The sequence below is a fragment of the Budorcas taxicolor genome, chromosome 5 (assembly GCF_023091745.1).
Source record: "Budorcas taxicolor isolate Tak-1 chromosome 5, Takin1.1, whole genome shotgun sequence".
In the NCBI taxonomy this organism is placed as follows: Eukaryota; Metazoa; Chordata; class Mammalia; order Artiodactyla; family Bovidae; genus Budorcas; species Budorcas taxicolor.
Window position 1 is genome coordinate 16,520,708 of NC_068914.1, and position 19,832 is coordinate 16,540,539.

Here is a 19,832-nt window from a genome sequence, read left to right on the forward strand (position 1 = left end):
TCCCTCAGCATTTCCCGATGACAGCAGTTTGATTTTCCCAAAGCCGTGATGGTGTGCTGGCAGTGGTGAAAGGCATCTAAAGGAAATTCAGTGCTTCATCCTCTCTAGTTCTAGAATCTGTTTTACTTAGTCGTGTGGGACTTGGGTGTGTGAATCATCTTAGGGTCTCTGGCACTTGTGTCTTTAATCACTAGTTAGTTGCCTAAAAGTACCTGAACATACGACTCTTGCCTCAGCCATTCCTCTTCTCAAACAGACTTCTCACAGCATTTCTTCCCAGCGTTGCTTTAGTCACTACACAGACTTCACACTAATAGTTTCCTCCCTCACACCCTCAGTTCTCGCTTTCTACAGTTTCCTCACTTCATAAGATAGAAAAATACATCTGAACAGAGGCTGAGAAATGTATTTCATTTCCTCCAGATCAGTGCTTCTCTCCTGTGATAAGGTACAGAATGGCATATATGAATGACGAGAAATCCTAAATTTAGTTTATTCCATAAAACTCAAGAAATGGTTCATCTTCACTGGTCATTTTATTGCAGTTACAACACTTACTGGGTGTGCAAATGGCTGCAACCATTTTTAAGTTTAGGAAAACAGGCGTGGCAAGGGATACTCTTTTCCCTGGGTCGCAAACTGAGCAAGTAACAGCAAAAAATGCTTACCCTCTTGAGCCCCACTGGCATGCAGTTACCTCAACAGAACATCACTGTATCTGATTTATTACAGAGCACCTTGAGGAAGACCTTAATTCCTGCTTTCCTGGGATGAAGGACTTAAGGAACTATGACTTTTACTTAACTACTATATATAAAACAATTACCTCTATGCAAATTCAAAAATGTTGTGCTACTTTTTAAAATTCTGTGAACATAAAAAGTAACTCAGTTGAGATCTGCTATATATTTTTAATACTAAGATAAAATTTTAACTGAAATTATACCAGGCACATTTTGGCAGTTAGTATAAATCCAGCATTGATAAGCCATATGCCAGAAGATGTTTGCTTCCACAGCCCAGGAGAAAATGAGTGAACAAAGGGCCTGTATCCAAACTAACCAACTTTTGCTTTGATTGTTATCTGATGGGTTTTGGCATTTTTGATTGCCTGTGGTTAGGAACTTCTGTTAACACTGGCAGATGTGTCCTGCAGTAGGCTCACCATCTGTTCTGCCTTATGAGGTTGGCCTGGGATGGGCTTTTGTCTCCTCCTGTTTATCGGTTGTTCTCTGATGTGCCCCTCTTAGATCGTGAGGAGGGAGTTATCTGATCAGGTAGCCTGATCTGAGCTAAGCAGGCAGGGGAGAACAGGTCGGTTTTTCCACCCACTCCTTTATCAGTTGATGGGCAATGGCTAACTTGGGGGGCAACCAGAACGGGACGGCCCCACTCTGTTGTTGATTAGATGGGTTGTTTCTCCTCAGGACTGTGGCCACCTCATCACGACTGAACCAGGCAGCTGCTTCTAGTTCTTTCAAGTTCACCTGGAGCTGAAAGACATAAGGAAAAACAGGATATAAAGTTAGGAGATACTTAGAGTACAACGGCCAAGGGTGAGAAAATGTTCCAGAACTGAGCAATCTTAGAAGATGGTATCTGGATTCTATTCACTGGGAGATAATATTCTAAATAATGTCCAGAAGCAAAATAACCATAATTAAGGGAAGAGAGTTAAGTATATTTTTTAAATATTAAAACACACACACATTAAAAAAATCATGAAAGTGCAAATAGTAAAATATTAAGAGTGGGTTGGGGGTTTCCTAACAGTCTAGTGGTTAGGAATTTGCGCTTTCACTGTTTCGGCCCAAATTCAATCCTTGGTGGGGAAACTAAGATCCTGCAAGCCATGCAGTGCAGCCAAAAAAAAAAGTGGTTAGCACTGAATATAAGTTATGAATAATACTGTTTCTTTCTGTGCCTAAATGATTATATAACTAAAAAGGAAACATATAAGTGTTACTCTTCTTTGAAAGGTAAGTGTTAATTCATGATAGTCAAAAGCACAGTATCTTCCTTGCAGGAATGCAAACTGCATCCACAGTTTATTACAGAAACTGAGATAGGTTAGATATTACTGTATAGAAACCAAAGCATACAATAGGCAGACTTTGGCAAATAGGAACCACAACACAATCTGTTAAGATTTACGAAAGAGCAAGATGAGGTTGGATAAGACAACATCGAAGTCCCTTTCAGTCAGAAGTTTCTGTGACTTTATATTATTAGTCCCCAACATCCTGACTGACTTGAGCTATAAGACCAATTCTGAAATCAGTCATTAAATTTTATATATTTATTGTGTGCCTACTCAGTGTAAAACATTGTTAATTTCCTGATGATGAAAGGTAAATTGTCTCATGATTGAGATATATATACAAGGAAGAATGGTGGTCATGTTGACATTCCTAATTTTTATGGTGAATTTGTTTATAAGACTGTAAATTGCTTAAAGGTATAAATCATATCTTACACATCTTTGTATAATCTAGACAGTGCTGGACTAGGCAGGTGCTTAGTAAGTAACTATGGACCAGCTCAGATGAGGCAAAGGATATGTCATAAGGAAAGCATCAGAACTTACCTCTGTCTGCCCTGGTTTCACAGTTGCATGACAAGCAATCATGAGTGTGCTGTTAGGAAAGGGCCAATGCTGGGATGCAGAGTAATGCAGTCTGTCCACCTCCAATCCCACCTCTTCTGCAATCTCTCGCCGGACAGTCTCTTCCAGACTTTCACCTATAAGTACTCAGATTAATTCAGAACAGCCCTGTAGCAGGAAGGGTGATGCAGATGCCCATTTTTGAAAGGAGCATAAAAGTGACTTCAAAGTCAAGGAAATACTTTTGGGAAAGGCCTAAATCTCTGAGTCTTTACACTAGGAATCAACTCTGGAGTTGGGTATCGAACTGCCAGTTCTTGAACCTGCTATGTTCGTTACACAAAATAAGAGTTGGAAAGGCTACTGCTGTCCTCAGCTTTTTAATAAAATTCGAATGCCACATGTCAGCATTTGCCGATTTTACTGCAATGGGCTGAGAAAAAAACAGCCTGTAAATAAATATTAAATTTTAGTTAATAGAATATTAATATGTATGCTGAAATATTTAGGAGGAAGTGTATTAATGTCTGCAATCTATGCCTCAGAAAATAAGAATGATTAATGGATGGATGGAAGAATGAACAGATTTGTGATAAAATAATTATCGAATTTAGGTGGTGAGTATATGGGTGTTTACAGTATAAATCTTCCATATGCTTATATTTGAAAATTTCCCTATAAAATATTGGAAAATTATAGTGCCAGAAGGTAGTTTTCTTGATAAAATAGGAGAAAATGTGCTTGAGATTCCAAGTACTCTGGCAATAAGAATAAATACGTAACTATTGAACATTCCTGGTGGTCCAGTGGTTGAGAGTCCACCTGCCAATTCAGGGGACATGGCTTCAATCCCTGGTTTGAGAAGATTCCACATGCTGCGGGGCAACTAAGTGCCACAACTGCTAAGCCTGCGCTCTCGAGCCTGCAAGCTGCAACTACCGAGCCCACCCACCACAACTACTGAGCTCGTGTGCCCTAGAGTCCTGTTCTGCAACAAGAGAAGCCACCTCAATGAGAAGCCCGGCCACCACAACTAGAGAAAACTGGAGTACAGCAACGGAGACCCAGTGCAGCCAAAAAAAAAAAGAAATACATATTATTGATAAGCTTTCATTTCCTTCAATGTTATCTGTATATGCCTAAATTCCTTACCTATATCACAAAAACCTGCCAAGGCAGAATACATTCCCTTGGGAAAGGAACTCTGGCGGACAAGCAGGCATCGAGTTCCATCTGACACCAGAGTGATCACCACAGGTGCCACCTAGGAAAAGGGGACGGAAACTTAGGGCTTTAGGGCCCGTTAATGAAACCAAGTAATGGGTAACTAAGGAAAGCCTTTTGGCTTGGATTACCGTACTTTTAAAGCAATGCTTACCTGTGGATAATAGATGATGTTATTGGAAGGGCACACACGCTTGCTGCCAGACACATTCTTCTTGGTGGGCTGCCCACTTCTGCTGCAGAACTGATGAGCATCATGCCAACGGAGAAGAGCCTGAGCCTAGGAATACAAAGATGGACTTGGCACCGTTTGGAGAGAATGTGGGTTTCATCTGTAATGGTGCTGGGGCTACTAGTATTGAGAGCAACTCAAAGGGACATGTCATTCCCTTTCCAGCTCACCTGCTTTAAATGGTTATTAATTATTTAAACTTTAAAGGAAACTCTCTGAACATAGTCCTCTATCATTTTAAGTATGTATTTTTTTTAAAAAAGCATTTTAAATGTATTATGAATTATTTTTTTAAAAACTATCATAGTAAACACCCATGTACTTATGACACAGCTTAAGAAAACATTTTCTATATAATGGCAACCAACTCCAGTATTCTGACCTGGAGAATTACATGGACAGAAGAGCCAGGCAGGCTACAGTCCATGGGGTTGCAAAGAGTTGGACACGACTGGGTGACTGAACAACAACAACAACAAAATACCTCAATATGTGTACTCCCCAATAAGTCTGGAATTGATTTGCAAATAAATGTTTAGAGATAGCTCTTTAACTTAAATGGACAATCCAATATTATATAGCAACTGAATTGGGAAAAGAATTTGAAAAAGATATGTGTGTGTATATATATATGTGTAGATATATATGTGTGTGTAGATATATACATATATCTGAATCACTTTGCTGTGCCACTGAAACTGACACAACAGTATTAATCAACTACGCTGTACTGTGCTATGCGAAGTCATTGCCGTCGTGTCCGTCTCTTTGCAACCCTACGGACCGTAGCCTGCCAGGCTCCTCTGTTCATCGGATTCTCCAGGCAATTTGAGTGGGTTGCCATGCTCTCTGCCAGGGGAATCTTCCTGACCCAGGGATTGAGCCCGAGTCTCTTATGTCTCCTGCATAAGTAGCTGGGTTCTTTATCACTGGGAAGCCCAATTAAATGGACAGTCAAAAGCCATTTCAGCAAGTGAAATCCAAAGGTGGAGAATAAGTTATTAGGGCAATGTAGAGTAACTTCTCACCATATATATGTCATGCTGTGGGTCACTAAAAATGTTTATAAGGCCTATAGGTCATAGTGCCATAGATGTATACACCCTTAGAAGAAAACGGTACTGACAAAAACAGGGTAAAAGAAGAAACACAGTGTCCTTTCTCCAAAGTCTATGATCTGCAAAAAAGAAATCAAATCTTTCCCAAATACACTACTTCACTAAATTTCCTACAGAACCAAGAAATCAATCTACCGTGGACAGCAAGGAGGCATCCTTCACATTCAGCTCAAAGAGAGCCTTTGTCAGCTTAATGAAAGACCCCTGGAGGGCTGTCTCCATTTCAGCTTTCTGTAAGGAAGCTAAAATATTAGAAAAGAGAATGAAATGAAAATGAAACAAATGTCAGACTTTACCTCGGGGACCTTCTCTAGTATATCTTGTTAGAAGAGTGTTTCCCAAACTCACCTAATAAGACTCAACTAGGAAGAATTAAAAAATATTCAAGTTCTCAAGCCCCTACCTAGAGATTCTGAATAGCAGATGAGTGAGGCCTAGAATTTTTTTTTTTTTTTTTAACAAGCACCAGGAAATTCTTATATTCAGGCAGAGTTGGGTTGTTTCCCAAGATTTGGGTTGTTTCCCATAGTGTTTCCCAAGATCCTCTCTGGGACAATAAGGACATTTGGACTAGCCACACACTATCCCTGGAAAAAAGATGAAATGGGACCTTTGAGCCCCTATCTAAACCTCATTCCAGCATCATTGTATTCACAGCTGATACCCTAAAACAGACACAGAAGGACTGATAAGGGCCACAAGCTCTAGCAAACCAGTTCCCAAATGCAAGTCGGAAGACTCAGAGCTACTCCAGGGTAATGTGTTTATTCACCTGCATTGATAAGAGAAATAATACTGTCATGAACTTTAAAACATTTCTTTCTTCTTAAGATATATAAAATACATGAAGGTACAGAGAATAATATAACAAACATCTGTGTACCACCATATAGTTGAGAAAGAAAGCATTAAAAAATATCCTTTATTTTATGTAATGATGGTAGTATTTTTTAGTGTTCTTATTTAAATGCTTATGATTGGATGGCTTCACCGACTCAGTGGACACGAGCCTGAGCAAACTCCGGGATATAGTGAAGGACAGGGAATCCTGGTGTGTTGCAGTCGCAGGAGAGTCGCAAAGAGACACAACTTAGCGACTGAACAACTTAAAAACTGAGATTGCTTTATATTCTTAACACGTTCTTTGAAATTTTATTATGAGGAGTCCCAAAGCCTAAGAACCACTGGGAAGTGTCCATCAGGAATAATGTTATGTACCATTTATGGAAGAAGAGCTATTTAGACCTAGATCCAGAGCAAACCATGCTTCTTGCTGTTCTGAGCATCCAATTAGCACGGAATCTTCTAGTATTTGTGAGTCTTGTCCAAACTTACCCAGGAGCCTTTCCAACTCTAAGAAATGCGAAAGGGGGGAAAAAAACACAGGGTTTTAGTTAAACCACCGGAGCCCTACTAGGCTTATTAGAAACCATCTACTTCAGCTTAAAGAAGGCACACCTGGCTCCCAGTCACTGCGCTGCATGCTAATTAGCTGTGCAGTTTTGATCTACTCACTTAACCTCTGTTGGCCTCCATCAGCAATCTGAAGAGTTTAAAGGAATTCTTTCTGTGTAATCCTGTATTACTCTATGATTATATCATGAAAGCGGCATATCCCCTAGTTTTAAAGACACATCATAGTTAACTTACTAAAGCACTGAAAAAAAAAAGTGTCATACTTAAAATGGTAGACCAAAGCAGTTCTACAATTTCATCTCCAGATTATGCTGCTTTTATGGGCCAGGGTAGACTCCTCATCTGAGATCCTGGTCTGTAAGGACAAGTGCTGTATTGGGAGAAAATCTGTTCTGTGCATGAAGGATTCATAGTTATTTGTTCATAATACAAGATTACGTTGCTATCCTCTAAATAATGTTTAGTGCCTTCTGATAAACATCCTCATATACTTATGTACTGCCAGAAACTATCAAAGTATTCCAACATATGCAGTGCATAATCTGGCCCTGGCAGTGTATTTAGAAGTTGGCATATAGTGACACAGGGGCTTCCCAGGTGGCACAAATGGTAAAGAATCTGCCTGCAGTGTAGGAGATGCGGGTTTGATCCCTGGATTGGGAAGATCACCTGGAGAAGGAAACAGCAACCCACTCCAGTATTCTTGCCTGGAAAATCCCGTGGACAGAGGAGCCTGGTGAGCTACAGTCCATGGGGTTGCAAAAGGGTTGGCCAAAACTCAGCAACTAAGCAACAACATCTAGTGACATCATGTAAAACTGAAAGGTAGCATCTTGAATGCCAATTCCTAATGGCTTAGATATCTCTAGTTATATACCTTAAAAGCAAATTATATGATATGTACTTATTAATATATCAGTAATTATATGTAATTATATGTAAAATTATTGTATTTATATAAAACTTATTATATCTCAAAGCAAGTTAATCCATGTTTAACTTTGACCCTTCTAAGGAGAAATTAAGTCATGATACACATCTTAAACAGTTGTGCACACATGCTAAGTCTCTTCAGTCATGTCTGACTCTTCGTGACCCTGTGGACTGTAGCCTGCGAGGCTCCTCTGGCCATGGGATTCTCCAGGCAAGAATACTGGAGTGGGTTGCCATGCCCTCCTCCAGGGGATCTCTCTGACCCAGGGATCGAACCTGGATCTCCTACATTGGTAGGCAGGTTCTTTACCACTGAGCAACCTGGGAGGTCCATACCATCACCAAAAAATATCCAACTGGGCAATTCAGTTTATATACTAAATTAATTGGCCAAAGCATTTGGAAAAAATCTGGACTCTAAAGTTGGAGGATTCTTCTCAGGGATCTAACATGGACTGAATTCTGTTCAGTGGTCACAGGCTGGTCTACTTTGCTGGTCTACTTTCAGTTCAGTTCAGTTCAGTCGCTCAGTCGTGTCCGATTCTCTGCGACCCCATGTTGGGCTTACCTAATAGGCTATACTGGGGGGCCAGGTATTGATGTTCTGATTTCTGAAGCAAAGGAGCCAAGTTATGAAAGAGGTAAAATGCTCCTGTCTGCTGGGCTTTTTTACATGCATCATCATCTTCTTTCAGTTCAAATAAATACCTGTGTTTTGGAAATAATCAAACCATTACAAAACCATCCTTAGCTTCCTGTACAACGTTCATCTTTGAGAATTATGTCCCTGCATTGCTCTCCTACCACAGTTATTTCTTTTTATTTATTTACATCCTAAACTGCTTTAAAAAAGGATATGACTCTGGGAGATCATTCCCTCCTTTGTCCTACTGTATACCTTGCTGATACTTCTGTGACTGAACTAACATGGTTCTATTTGTTAATCTGTCTCGTCTAAGATTGAAATCTTCTTAAGGGCAGGCAGGGTCTGTTTCAGTTATGTATCTTGAGTAATTAGCATATTGAATGGCTCAATTCAATAAATATTTGACTTGAACTTCAACAGTAATAAATAGTTACTGAATTGAACCTCCAGGTACTCTGCCAATATGCTGTGAGGCAAGAATTTACATGCAGTGGAGCGAAAGGAAAATAAGTACAGTGATAAAACATCCACCACAGAGTACCTGGAGATGGGAGCAGACTTTATTATTGCAGACAAGGAGCAAACATATACCTTCAGAAACCCCTTTTCAACCTAGGGATGATAAAATTTTTATCTTAAATGCAGTCTTATTTCAAGCATCTATTCTCCCAACTGTATGCCATTAGCTCCTTATCTCTACTAAAGGGACCACTGATGAAAGTGAAGCCATATTTGACATTTATTTAATAAGTAAAATTTTCAGTAGCCAGAATTAAACTGTAGGAAAAAGAGCATCCTATAATTAGTTTCTCAAAAAAAAAGAAAAGGAATGGAGCAAATTCTGTACCTTCATTAAAGATGGCCTGAGTCTATCCTTTCAAGAGCCTCAGGAATCAGAGCAAAGTCTGTGTGATTTGGGGAGGTCTGAATGTGGACTCCCCTTCTGGGGCCTTAGGGATAATGATTTGTGTTTTGTTTTGTTTGTTTGTTTGGCTGTGCCATATGGCTTGCAGGATGTCAGTTCCCCAGCCAGGGATTGAACCTGGGCCACAGCAGCATAAGCCCATGATCCTAACCACTAAGCCACCAGGGAACTCCCAGCATAATGATTTTGACTGTTGAAATCCCTAAAACAGACTCTCAGGTATGCAGTACATTTTGTCCCTTAAAGCGGGAAATACAGTTTACAGATATTTTCTGTAGAATCTGGGAGCTTTTGAAACACCAGTAGCATTAGCTCCACATGAAACTACAAAGTAAAATGATAAACATGCCCCAGTGGTATCTTTAGAAACCTATTTTTGACTGTATGATAAAAGCGATTGCAATGAGCTCTTTGTAAACAGAAGACAAAAGGAACCTGAGATTTTAATACTCAAGATATTTTTATAATTATTGTGAGTGACTGTAATCTCCTGGGACAAAGACTCAGTGTATTTCAAAGGAGAGACAGGTGCCACTCAGACATTACCAAATATTAATATAAGCAACAGAACATACACTGGTGCCTTTGTAAAAAAGCAGTAAGCGTTGTACAACCTGTGCTTTATCCTAATGACCATAAAAAGCAAAACATCTACAAAAATAACTAGGTTAAGGTCTTTTTTTTTTTTTTTTCCTCTGAGGCATTTTATTTGTATGTATTACATCCCTAGAAAAAGAATCCAAGGATTTTCCCTCCTGTATGTTTTCGTCTTGCTTCTTCATGGTCCATGATGCCAGCTGAGGTTGTCAGTACAATGAAACCAAACTGACGGGATGGGAGCAGGTTATTCTGCCATTTTTCTAGATCTTTGAGTTGTACATCAAATCTGGGGCTGATCACTCCACACTTATTTAGCCTGCCTGTGAGGTTCACAACAATTTTCCCAGCCCTGTGATCATCAATGATTTCAAATTCGCCAATGTAACCATGCTTCATCATCACTGTTAGAAACCTGACGATGACTTTGAAGCACGGCCTAATAAGGACCTGGCGTTTGCCTCTCTTCTCGGCATTATTGATACTCTTAAGAGCATCAGCCAGGACATTCATGCGCACCATTATGGTGGCACGAAAAGATGGCGGAAAGAGCTAGGTTAAGGTCTTAAATCCAGGGTCTCGTTGCAACTGGAACTGAGATCCCAAAACTTATACTCTTCTTGATTGGAACACGTTTCTTAGAAATGCATTTTCTTGTTGTACACCTGAAACATTGTAAATTAACTATATTTCAATAAAAAATAAGCTATAAGGATATATTGTACAGCACAGGGAATATAGCCAACATTTTATAATAAGTTTAAACAGAATATAACCTATAAAAATTTTGAATTATTGTGTTAAACATCTGAAACATATAATAAATCAACTATGCCTCAATAATCAGCCACTTAAAAATGCATTTTCTCCTTTTAAGTATAACAATATGGAAACCACAACACACTAAGATTAACAAACTTCAACTGTTGTTTTCTTGTTATAAAAGTTGACAAATAGTCATTCTACTGAAATTAGAATATGCAGTTACCAATTTTTTTAAAAAAGGGAAATCATCGAGAATCTCACCACTCAGAGATGATCACTGTTTATCCCTTGGAATTCTCCAAACTATGTATTAATATTATCCATTTATACATATACAATAAATTGTACAATAAATACTTTTAGACTCTATCTACTAATTTGTAGCCTTTTTTTCTTAAACATTAACATTTTCACACCATAGTCTTCACTGACAAAATTTTATTTTTCTTATGATTATTATTCATTTTCAATATATTTAATCACCTTGACACTCATTTTTTTAGACTAGTCAGTAATTCTGTTATTGTTCTCAGGGTCTCAGCCTGAGAACTGTAAATAATTCAAATGTCAATATCTAAAACAAGTATTGCAATTTTGTTTTCTCACTGTTGCTCGTATAAGATTATACATGGTTGTGTGCTTTTAAATTTTGGACTGGGCACTCATGTATGGGAGAGCTTTCAACATGAAAAGCTCTGGTTGTGAGGGTATCCCTCCAGAGGGGTTTTACACTTGCTTCTGCAGGTCTACAAATGCTACTTAAATTCTTTTCATAGGTTCGGAATTTGGAACTACACCACATAGCTGGTGCAAATTTATACCCCAAAATTGTATGACAGCAGGCTAGTGATTTCAAATTCACAGATTTTACACTTGCTCAGACTGATGACAAAGAGGTCCTTTTTCATCTTCCTGTACTGCTGTGCTGGGAGGGATTGGGGGCAGGAGGAGAAGGGGATGACGGAGGATGAGATGGCTGGATGGCATCACGGACTCGATGGACGTGAGTCTGTGTGAACTCCGGGAGATGGTGATGGACAGGGAGGCCTGGCGTGCTGCGATTCATGGGGTCGCAAAGAGTTGGACACAACTGAGCGACTGAACTGAACTGAACTGAACTGTACTGCTGTAGATACTTTTTTCCAGACTGCCTCTCACTGAGGTTTGTTCTTGGGGGAAGGAGTTTGGGAATCATAGTAGGCAGGGAATGGAATTACCTACCTTATTTTCAGCAACATTAATGAACTATTATTCAATATAGTTTTACTTCCATCATAACGGCTGTATCATAATTTAATTTCTCCCTTACTGTTCATTCATCCATTCAACAATATTTCAGTGCTTACTATGTGGCAGATACTAGGGTTCTATGCATGAGGGGTACCATAGTGGAAAAGACTATATTATTACCTTAAAAAAAGAACATATTTAAGTATGTCAGACACTTTAGATATTATTGGAAATTTAGTTTAGAAATTCTCTAATTATATATAATTTGCATTGAACATCTTTACTTGTAAATCTTAATCATACATCCGTAAGCCCCAATATATAATTTTGAGATATTTATATTTTATAATTTTAATGGACCAAAGATAGAAAAATCAGAGCTCAGTTTGGTCAAAACTTACCGTGTCTTAGTGACATAGGTTGACAGCAGCCTATAACACCAAAAAAATTTTCTCCTGCAAGCAGTTCCACAATACAGGGACATTGTCAGGTCCTTAGGAGAAAAAGGAATTAAAAGAAAAAAAAAGAGCATGCAATTTGAAGTAATGAATCACCAAGAGGGTTATACTTTAAGCCAGAAAAGGATCACTGTTTAATATTAAGAAAAGATAAACTGAATAGAAGTCATGATCTGGCTTCTAAATTACATCTCTACTGCTAACTAGCTGTGGGATGTCAACTTTTCAGAGTGTGCCTGCTCAGTTGCTCAGTCATGTCTGACTCTTTGAGACCCCATGGACTGTAGCCCGCCAAGCTCCTCTCTCCATGGAAGTTCCCAGGCAAGAATACTGAAATGGGTTGCCATTTTCTACTCCAGGGGAACCTCCTGACCCGGGAATCGAACCCGAGTCTCCTGTGTCCACCGCATTGGCAGGTGGATTCTGTGCCACCTGGAAAATCCCAACTTTTCAGAACCTCTTTCGTATCTACAAAATTAAAACCTGCTCTGCCTAGCTAATAGGTTGTGAGAAATAGATAACTGCCCACTAAAAACCTTGAGGTCCTGCTTCCATATTGCGGAATTCTTGCTGGGTGGTAGTTGCCAACCCAAGGCCTACATTTCTCTCCTCCTTTGTTTCTTTGATGGGATTAAAATTAGGTCTAAACAGTATAATGTTACTGAAAGTGATGTGTATCTCTGCTAGGCTGGCACAATTAAGTATGGGTTTGCCTTCGCCATCATTTCCCCATCTGCTTGGATGACTTCAAAATGGCAGAGCCATTAGATGGAGGAGCCTGGATCCCTGAATCACTGCTGTTGCTGCTGCTGCTGCTGCTAAGTCGCTTCAGTCGTGTCCGACTCTGTGCGACCCCACAGACGGCAGCCCACCAGGTTCCCCCGTCCCTAGGATTCTCCAGGCAAGAACACTGGAGTGGGTTGCCGTTTCCCTCTCCAATGCATGAAAGTGAAAAGTGAAAGGGAAGTCGCTCAGTCGCTTCAGTCGTGTCCGACCCTTAGCGACCCCATGGACTGCATCCGACCAGGCTCCTGTGGCCCATGGGGTTTTCCAGACAAGATTACTGGAGTGGGGTGCCATCGCCTCCTCCACCCTGAACCACTATGTGGAGAAAAGCCATCCACCAAGCAAAGACTCCCCAAGAGTAAGATACAAGCTTCCACTATATTAAGGCACTGAAATTCTGAAGTTGGTTACAGCAGGTACAATTACACTAACAGACCAAGTAAGCCTAGGACTGTCTCCAGACTAATGTAGCCAAATTTCTCAGCATATGTGAAAAATGAAGTCCCTTTGAAAATGAAGAAGAATCTTGTAGATACGAAAAATATAAAATCACAAGCATTAGGAAAATATTTCAAAAGGCAGCTATGCAAACCCACATGAATCTAAGATATTTCTTATTTTTTAGTCTTTTTGTGAGAGGAAAAATAACTCTATATCTTAAGAATCTATTCTGTAGAAAGGGACGTCTTTTAAATTGTATATCAGTAAGTTTTTTATTCTCCATGAAAACTACAATTCACATTAGCAATAAAAAAGTCAAGAAATAGAAAATTAGTTAAATAACCAAACACCCTTTTATTTATTTATTTTAAAAATTTATCCAAACACCCTTTTAACTGTGTCCAAGGGAAGCAAGTTTTGACACTAAATCACCAAGGAATGTCTAAAGTTTAGGCTTACTTCTCAGTTGCATAATTATGAATCACTGATGACTAATCCTTGGACAGCTTTGCCTATAATCTATATCCTAGCCAAGGGTAAAATATATTTAGTAAGCAACATTCAACAAAATATTTATTGAGTACTGACTTTATGCAGGCTTTCTGAGGGGACACAATAATGTACAGGATAAAAATCCTGCCCTCTTGCAGGAGAGAGAAAGCAAATATATAGCTTTCACAGACGGCAGAATGTGACATGTGGGTTACAAAGTATTCCAGGAGAATATTAAAAGTATAGTCTCTATTTTAATAACCCAAAGGCTGGTGTGATATCCTAGAGGAAATGAATTTAAAGTTAATATTTCTATCTCAGGTCCAACTCTGAGAATGTTATTGATATGATATTTTTAGAGGGAAATTTTGAAATATCTATTAAATGGTGAAAGTAAGCACCCTTCCCCTGCAATTCCACTTTTAAGAATTTATCCTAGGAAGAAAAGGATACATATAAGACATTAACTGAAAATTTTGATAAAAGGGAATAACACAGAGCTGTAAAAACAAACAGATAAGATAACAGTATGACAAAACATTTGTAGTAACAGAGAAAGATATTCAGAATATATTATTTAAAAAACCAAAGAGTAGTTGGTTGGTTTAGCATTATCTAATTAATTTGTAAAGAAAAGGATATATATATACAGGCCAGTAGAATTAATTAGATATGTATTTTTTTATTTTAAAAATGACTAGAAATCCACTTGCCAAGCTATTAATGGTGACTAATTTGAGAGAGTGATATGGAGATAGGGATTAAAAAGGGTACTCATAATTTTTACTTTTTACATTTCTGCACTTAAAAGAGTTTTTTAACCAAGTGTTCATATTTCTTGTACATTCCCAGGACTAACTTCACTGTGAAGCTTTCTACAGGCCACTGTTCCCAGTAGCACTGCATCACATTCCCTGAGAGTCATGGGGAATTTCTTCGGTGAGTTCTTTGAATTCCTTTGGTGATACTGTAAGAGCTGTTTGTAGTTATGACTACCAGCTAATCTGTGTGGCCCACTGTGCTTTGCTAAATGTAATGCTTACTAAATTAACCTTAGCCAACTGTGGATTTACATGGCCTGCTGACTCATAAGTTAATGATCTCAGAGCTGGTAAAAGACATATTAAAGTTCCTCATGTAGTTTTAAAAAAGAATTGATAATCAAGAGGAAGACATAATTTAACTGAGAATTGTACCTTCATTGGTATAGTCATAAATCTAGTAAAGATTAAGTCTAATACCTTTTCGAAATGGCTCCTTTTTATACATATAAAAAGCAGTGTAGCCTATTTCAACAGAGAAAATTATTTCCTTTAAATTCAACTTTAATTGTATTTCTCTTTCAAATATATAATTTAAATTAGCAAATTAATACTATATTACAGGACATACAGAAAACAGAATTGTGAGAACACCCATGTTTTCACCACATTAATATAATTTATATACTAGTCTTCTGCACATATGACCTTTACATATTTGTAATCAGTAAACATTTTTTCAACTTGCTTTCATGAAGCATGTCATAAGCAGTTTTCCATCTTTTCCTGTAAGTTTTATCTATTTATTTTTGGCTGTGTAGTATTACACCAAGCAGACTTCTATCGTTACTTGCTATATATTCCCCTAATTTTAGACATTTAGGTGGCTCTGATTTTAAATTACCAGAAATAAAAGACTACTAAATACCTCTGTGCTGATATTTTCTGATTACCTCTTTAAAGTAAGGTCTCCAACATAGAACTACTGGGCCAAAATTTGTTTTAAAATCATATGGTTCTAGATTGCTACACTTACAAAGTTTGATAACATCTGGTTAAAAAAAAACAACTTTATATTTCATTGATCACTACTGAGATTCAAAGTGTTTTCAGATTTTTAACAATACTAGCTCCCCTTTTGTAAAGTGTCGGTTTGATTTCCTGTGCTTAGTTATTTATTGTGCCTTTACTCTACTTTTGCCCAGTCTAATTTTTAAAATATTATAGGATATTTACAGCATTTTCCACAATATGATCACTGAAATGCATTGTAGGAACCACTGGTGTACTGCTTTTCTCTGGGAAATTGTCATTCAAACTGAACCTCAGCACACACACAAAAAAGACTCTTAACAGTCAAGAGGCTATGTGAGATTACTTTTTGGATAAAAATAAAATTTCTGATGGCCCTATATTATTTGTAAATCTAATACAGGAAAAATTTTGCCACTGCTTTTCTGAAATGCTTTGTGATTTCCACTTTTGGGGTCTTTGGTGTGATGTATTATTCAAAATGTATTGACCCAAGGGCTCACACTTGGTAAACATACTGGTCTACAGCTAGAAAACATGCTGCATATGAAACACATCCAGTTGCTCAATTGCCCCATTAGGAACAGGATAGTTGTTTTTGTTTGAATTGGCAACTATTATTATACTTTATGCCAAATCACGCACTGGAGATAAAAATGCACTATTCACAAAATTAGTCTTAGAAGAAAATATTAGCACCCTTATTTTACTTTAGATGACAAGCCCAGGCCTGCCTTCTGTTTTGTTTACAGTGCAAATGCATGTCTCCTCCAAAGCAAGAAAGGGACAGGGCAGTCAGACTTGGACTGCAGAGACTCAAACTTTTTTCCTGGCTCTCTCACTGACTGAATTTGTGATCTGGAGTTGTCACCTAACTTGTTGGTTTCTGTCTCATTTTTCATAGAGGAAGGAAAGGGAGAAAAGAGATCTAAAGTGTATTATTACTGTGTCAGATATTATTACCTAATTCTCAGCTCTAATAGATTATAAAATCCTTAAGGGCTGGGATTGTATCTCCCTATCTACAGCATCTAGTACAGTCCCTATCACAGAAAAAAACACAATATACTGAATGAAAAAATGAATTTATTCCATTTTATAAGAGAGGAAGGTAAAACTTTGAGAGGTTAACCAATCTGAGATACAATATAGAGAGCAATAGATGAAAACTCAGGGCTATCTGGCTCCAAAGGTCATGTTTTGATGAGAAATACATGAGGAAGCACCTTCCAACATTCATGGACTACTTAAGTTTTAAAAAGTATAATTTTTTTAAAGTACTTTTAAAAGTAACTTTTTAAAAAGACTGATACAGATAAAAGTTAATATTTTTTTGACTAAAAACGATTAAATAATGATGAGGCAAGGCCCTTAAGCGGAACAATTTCTCTGAACCTCCTATAATAAAGGATTCATACACACTTCTCATCCTGTTCATCTTAACGGAAGAAAGATTCATTTAGAAAGCACTATAACATGACAAAAAAGTCCACCCCTAATCTCTGTGATTACTTCTACTAAGAAGAGGCCAGGTTCAGTACTGTTTGAGAGAGTCTTTTTCAGGGAGTCTGACTTTTGATGATTGTGGACCTCAGTGGGATGGGAAACATGCAGAATGGAGGAGCCACTGGGAAACACATCAGTGACCAGCTTTGTGGTTGGCTTTCTAAAAAATAAATGTTCCTCCCTTAATTCAAAATAATTCAGACAATGCAGAGAAGTTAACAAATTCCATTTTTAAATGACTCTCCAAAAAAGTATCAGAAAATTATTAGCTGGAGGTAATCTGACAGCTCCAATAATTTATGATGCATAACTATGGTTTCTGCAAGAAGGAAGAAAATCTGACAGCTTTTTTCAAGTTCTGGTTCTGTCTCTTCATAAAAACTTTCTTTCATTTAGAATCTGAATATGTTTCTCTTCCACTGTACTTACTCTGAATTCTCTTAGGGGTGCCTTCCTAGGCCTCAAGAATCCAAACAACCAGGGAACTCCAAGTCTTCCTGGGAAGTTGGACTCTTTCCTCAAAGAATGATTGCTGCCTTTGACACACTTCCCAGAATGCTTCTTGAGATGCACTCTGGGAAATGTAGTTCAATCCTCATGCCTGCTTGCTAAGCTCTCCAAAGTTAACCATGATTGTCAAAAGCATGCTTCTGCCACACTTCCCAGAATCCTCTTAGGATGCATTCTGGGAATTGTAGTTCAATTCCCAGGCATGCTGCTATGCCCTCAAACTACATAGTCAACCATGGTGGTCAAAAGCATGATCTTCTAAGATCTAAATTCATTACCAGGAGGACTACTCCGGTAGTTCTAGCATTAGATCCATGAAAGTGGAAGTGTTAGTTGCTCAGTCCAACTCTTTGTGACCCCATGGACTGTAGCCTGCCTGGCTCCTCTGTCCATGGAATTCTCCAGACAAGAATACTGGAGTGGGTAGCCATTCCCTTCTCCAAGTGATCGTCCCAACCCATTGTAGGAAGATTCTTTACTGTCTGAACCACCAGGGACGCCCATTAGATCCATTTTTCAATAAAAAATATAGTCTTTACACCCATCCTTCTACATAGAACAGGGCTTTCCTGGTGACTCAGATGATAAATGAAAATTTCTGTCTCTGTGTAACTTACATTCTAGAGAAAGAAACAAGTAAATACATAGTGTATCAAGTAGTTATAAATGTCAGGGAGAAAAATAAAGCAAGAGAAGAAGACAGAGGATTTTGCTATTTTATATATCTGCCTCATTGTTAAGGTGTCATTTGAGCAAAAACTCTGAAGGAGCTGAGGAAGGAAGCCAAGTGAATATTTATGGGAAAAGAGTTGTAGACAGAAAAAAAATTATCAGATGCCAAGACCCTAGTGGGGAAGGGTGCCTGGCAGCTTTGAGGAAAGTCTAGGACAAAGCCTGGTGGTCAGAGATGAGATTAAAGAGTAGCCAAGCACCAGATCACATAGTACTTTATAAGTTTTACAGTTCTTATAGAACTATTGTAATGCTTTTGGCTTTTACTCTGAAAGGATGGGATGTTACAGAAGAGTTTGAATGGGAGAGTGAGATGTTTTGACTTACATTTTTTAAAAAAACCACTCTGTGTGTGATTAGGCTGTAGGGGATAATAAAAGTTATTAAATCTTGAATGTCATTGTTAATATGTACCAGGTTACCTGGGAAAGAAGAGTAGTAGTTCCAGTTAGTTGATCAATTATTTATTTGGGATCTTACTATTAGCACATAAACCTAAGCTTCTTATCAGATTGATAAGCTTCTTATCAGCTTTAAGGAAGGCACAGAAAGTTTGAGGGAAACAAGATATAAAGTTGGTGAATTCCAAAGGAATGAGGAAGCATGCTTAGAGAAAGTTTGGGCTCTGACAATTTTTTAAAATAAAAAACTATATTTTTCAGCAATTAAGTGTTAAGTGCTATAATAAAAAATATGCCATGGTCTAAATGTTTCCATTCCCCAACCCACTGATGAAATCCTGATGCCCGGTGTTAAATTTTCATGTGAGGTCTTTGGGCGGTGATTTGGTCATATGGATTGAACCATTATGCTCAAAGACATGGATGCTCTCATATAACAGGCTTGAGAAAGCTTCCTTGCCCCTTTCACCACAAGACACAGCAAGTAATCTGCAATTCGAAAAAGGGTCTTACATGAACCTGACCATGCTAGCACCCTGATCTTAAAACCACAGCTCTAGCTCCAGAACTGAGAGAAATAAGTTTCTGGTTTTTTGCAAGCCTCCCAGTCTGTGGTATTCTGTTATAGCAGCCAAAACAGACTAAGACAAATAGCTAACATTAATTAAGTGTTTACTGTATTCAAGGCACTATGCAAAGTGTTTTACATATTTATCATTAATCCTTGCATCCTAAATGATACACATTATTCTTTACACTTTATAGATGAGAAAACAGAGGCTTAGAAAAGTTAAATACCTTGTCCATATTTATACAGCTAGTCAGTAGAAGGGCTGGATTTTAACTCAAGCCTATCTGACTCTAGACAGACATTGTGCCTTTGACTATCATAATGTACTATAGACCTGGGTTATATCTGACTGGGTATGGGGAAGGGAAACTCAATAAAAATATTGGAAAACATTGGACTGCTGGAAATAATCTCATGTTCATAGATTGGAAGACTTAATTTTGTTGAAATG

At 38.1% G+C, this 19,832-nt stretch overlaps 2 protein-coding genes across 3 annotated transcripts; both read right to left on the minus strand.

The window, feature by feature from the left end:
• Positions 1 to 536: 536 nt before the first annotated feature.
• On the minus strand, positions 537 to 17,683 carry NUDT13 (nudix hydrolase 13). 2 transcript variants are annotated; one of them, XM_052639635.1, is made up of 9 exons: positions 17,597 to 17,677; positions 12,093 to 12,184; positions 8,097 to 8,236; positions 6,398 to 6,532; positions 5,315 to 5,421; positions 3,984 to 4,109; positions 3,758 to 3,869; positions 2,588 to 2,742; positions 537 to 1,493 (listed from the first exon to the last, which is right to left on the minus strand). In XM_052639635.1, the coding sequence occupies exons 2-9, from the start codon at positions 12,173 to 12,175 to the stop codon at positions 1,293 to 1,295; spliced, it is 1,059 nt and encodes a 352-aa protein (XP_052495595.1). In that variant the 5' UTR covers positions 12,176 to 12,184; positions 17,597 to 17,677; the 3' UTR covers positions 537 to 1,292. The 2 variants fall into 2 exon arrangements, with proteins under 2 accessions (XP_052495595.1, XP_052495596.1); XM_052639636.1 differs by lacking the exon at positions 8,097 to 8,236 and having other exon boundaries at positions 17,597 to 17,683.
• On the minus strand, positions 9,786 to 10,242 carry LOC128047434 (40S ribosomal protein S15a-like). The gene has a single exon (XM_052639638.1). It carries the CDS (start codon positions 10,216 to 10,218, stop codon positions 9,826 to 9,828), a length of 393 nt encoding a protein of 130 aa, XP_052495598.1. The 5' UTR covers positions 10,219 to 10,242; the 3' UTR covers positions 9,786 to 9,825.
• Positions 17,684 to 19,832: the final 2,149 nt, after the last annotated feature.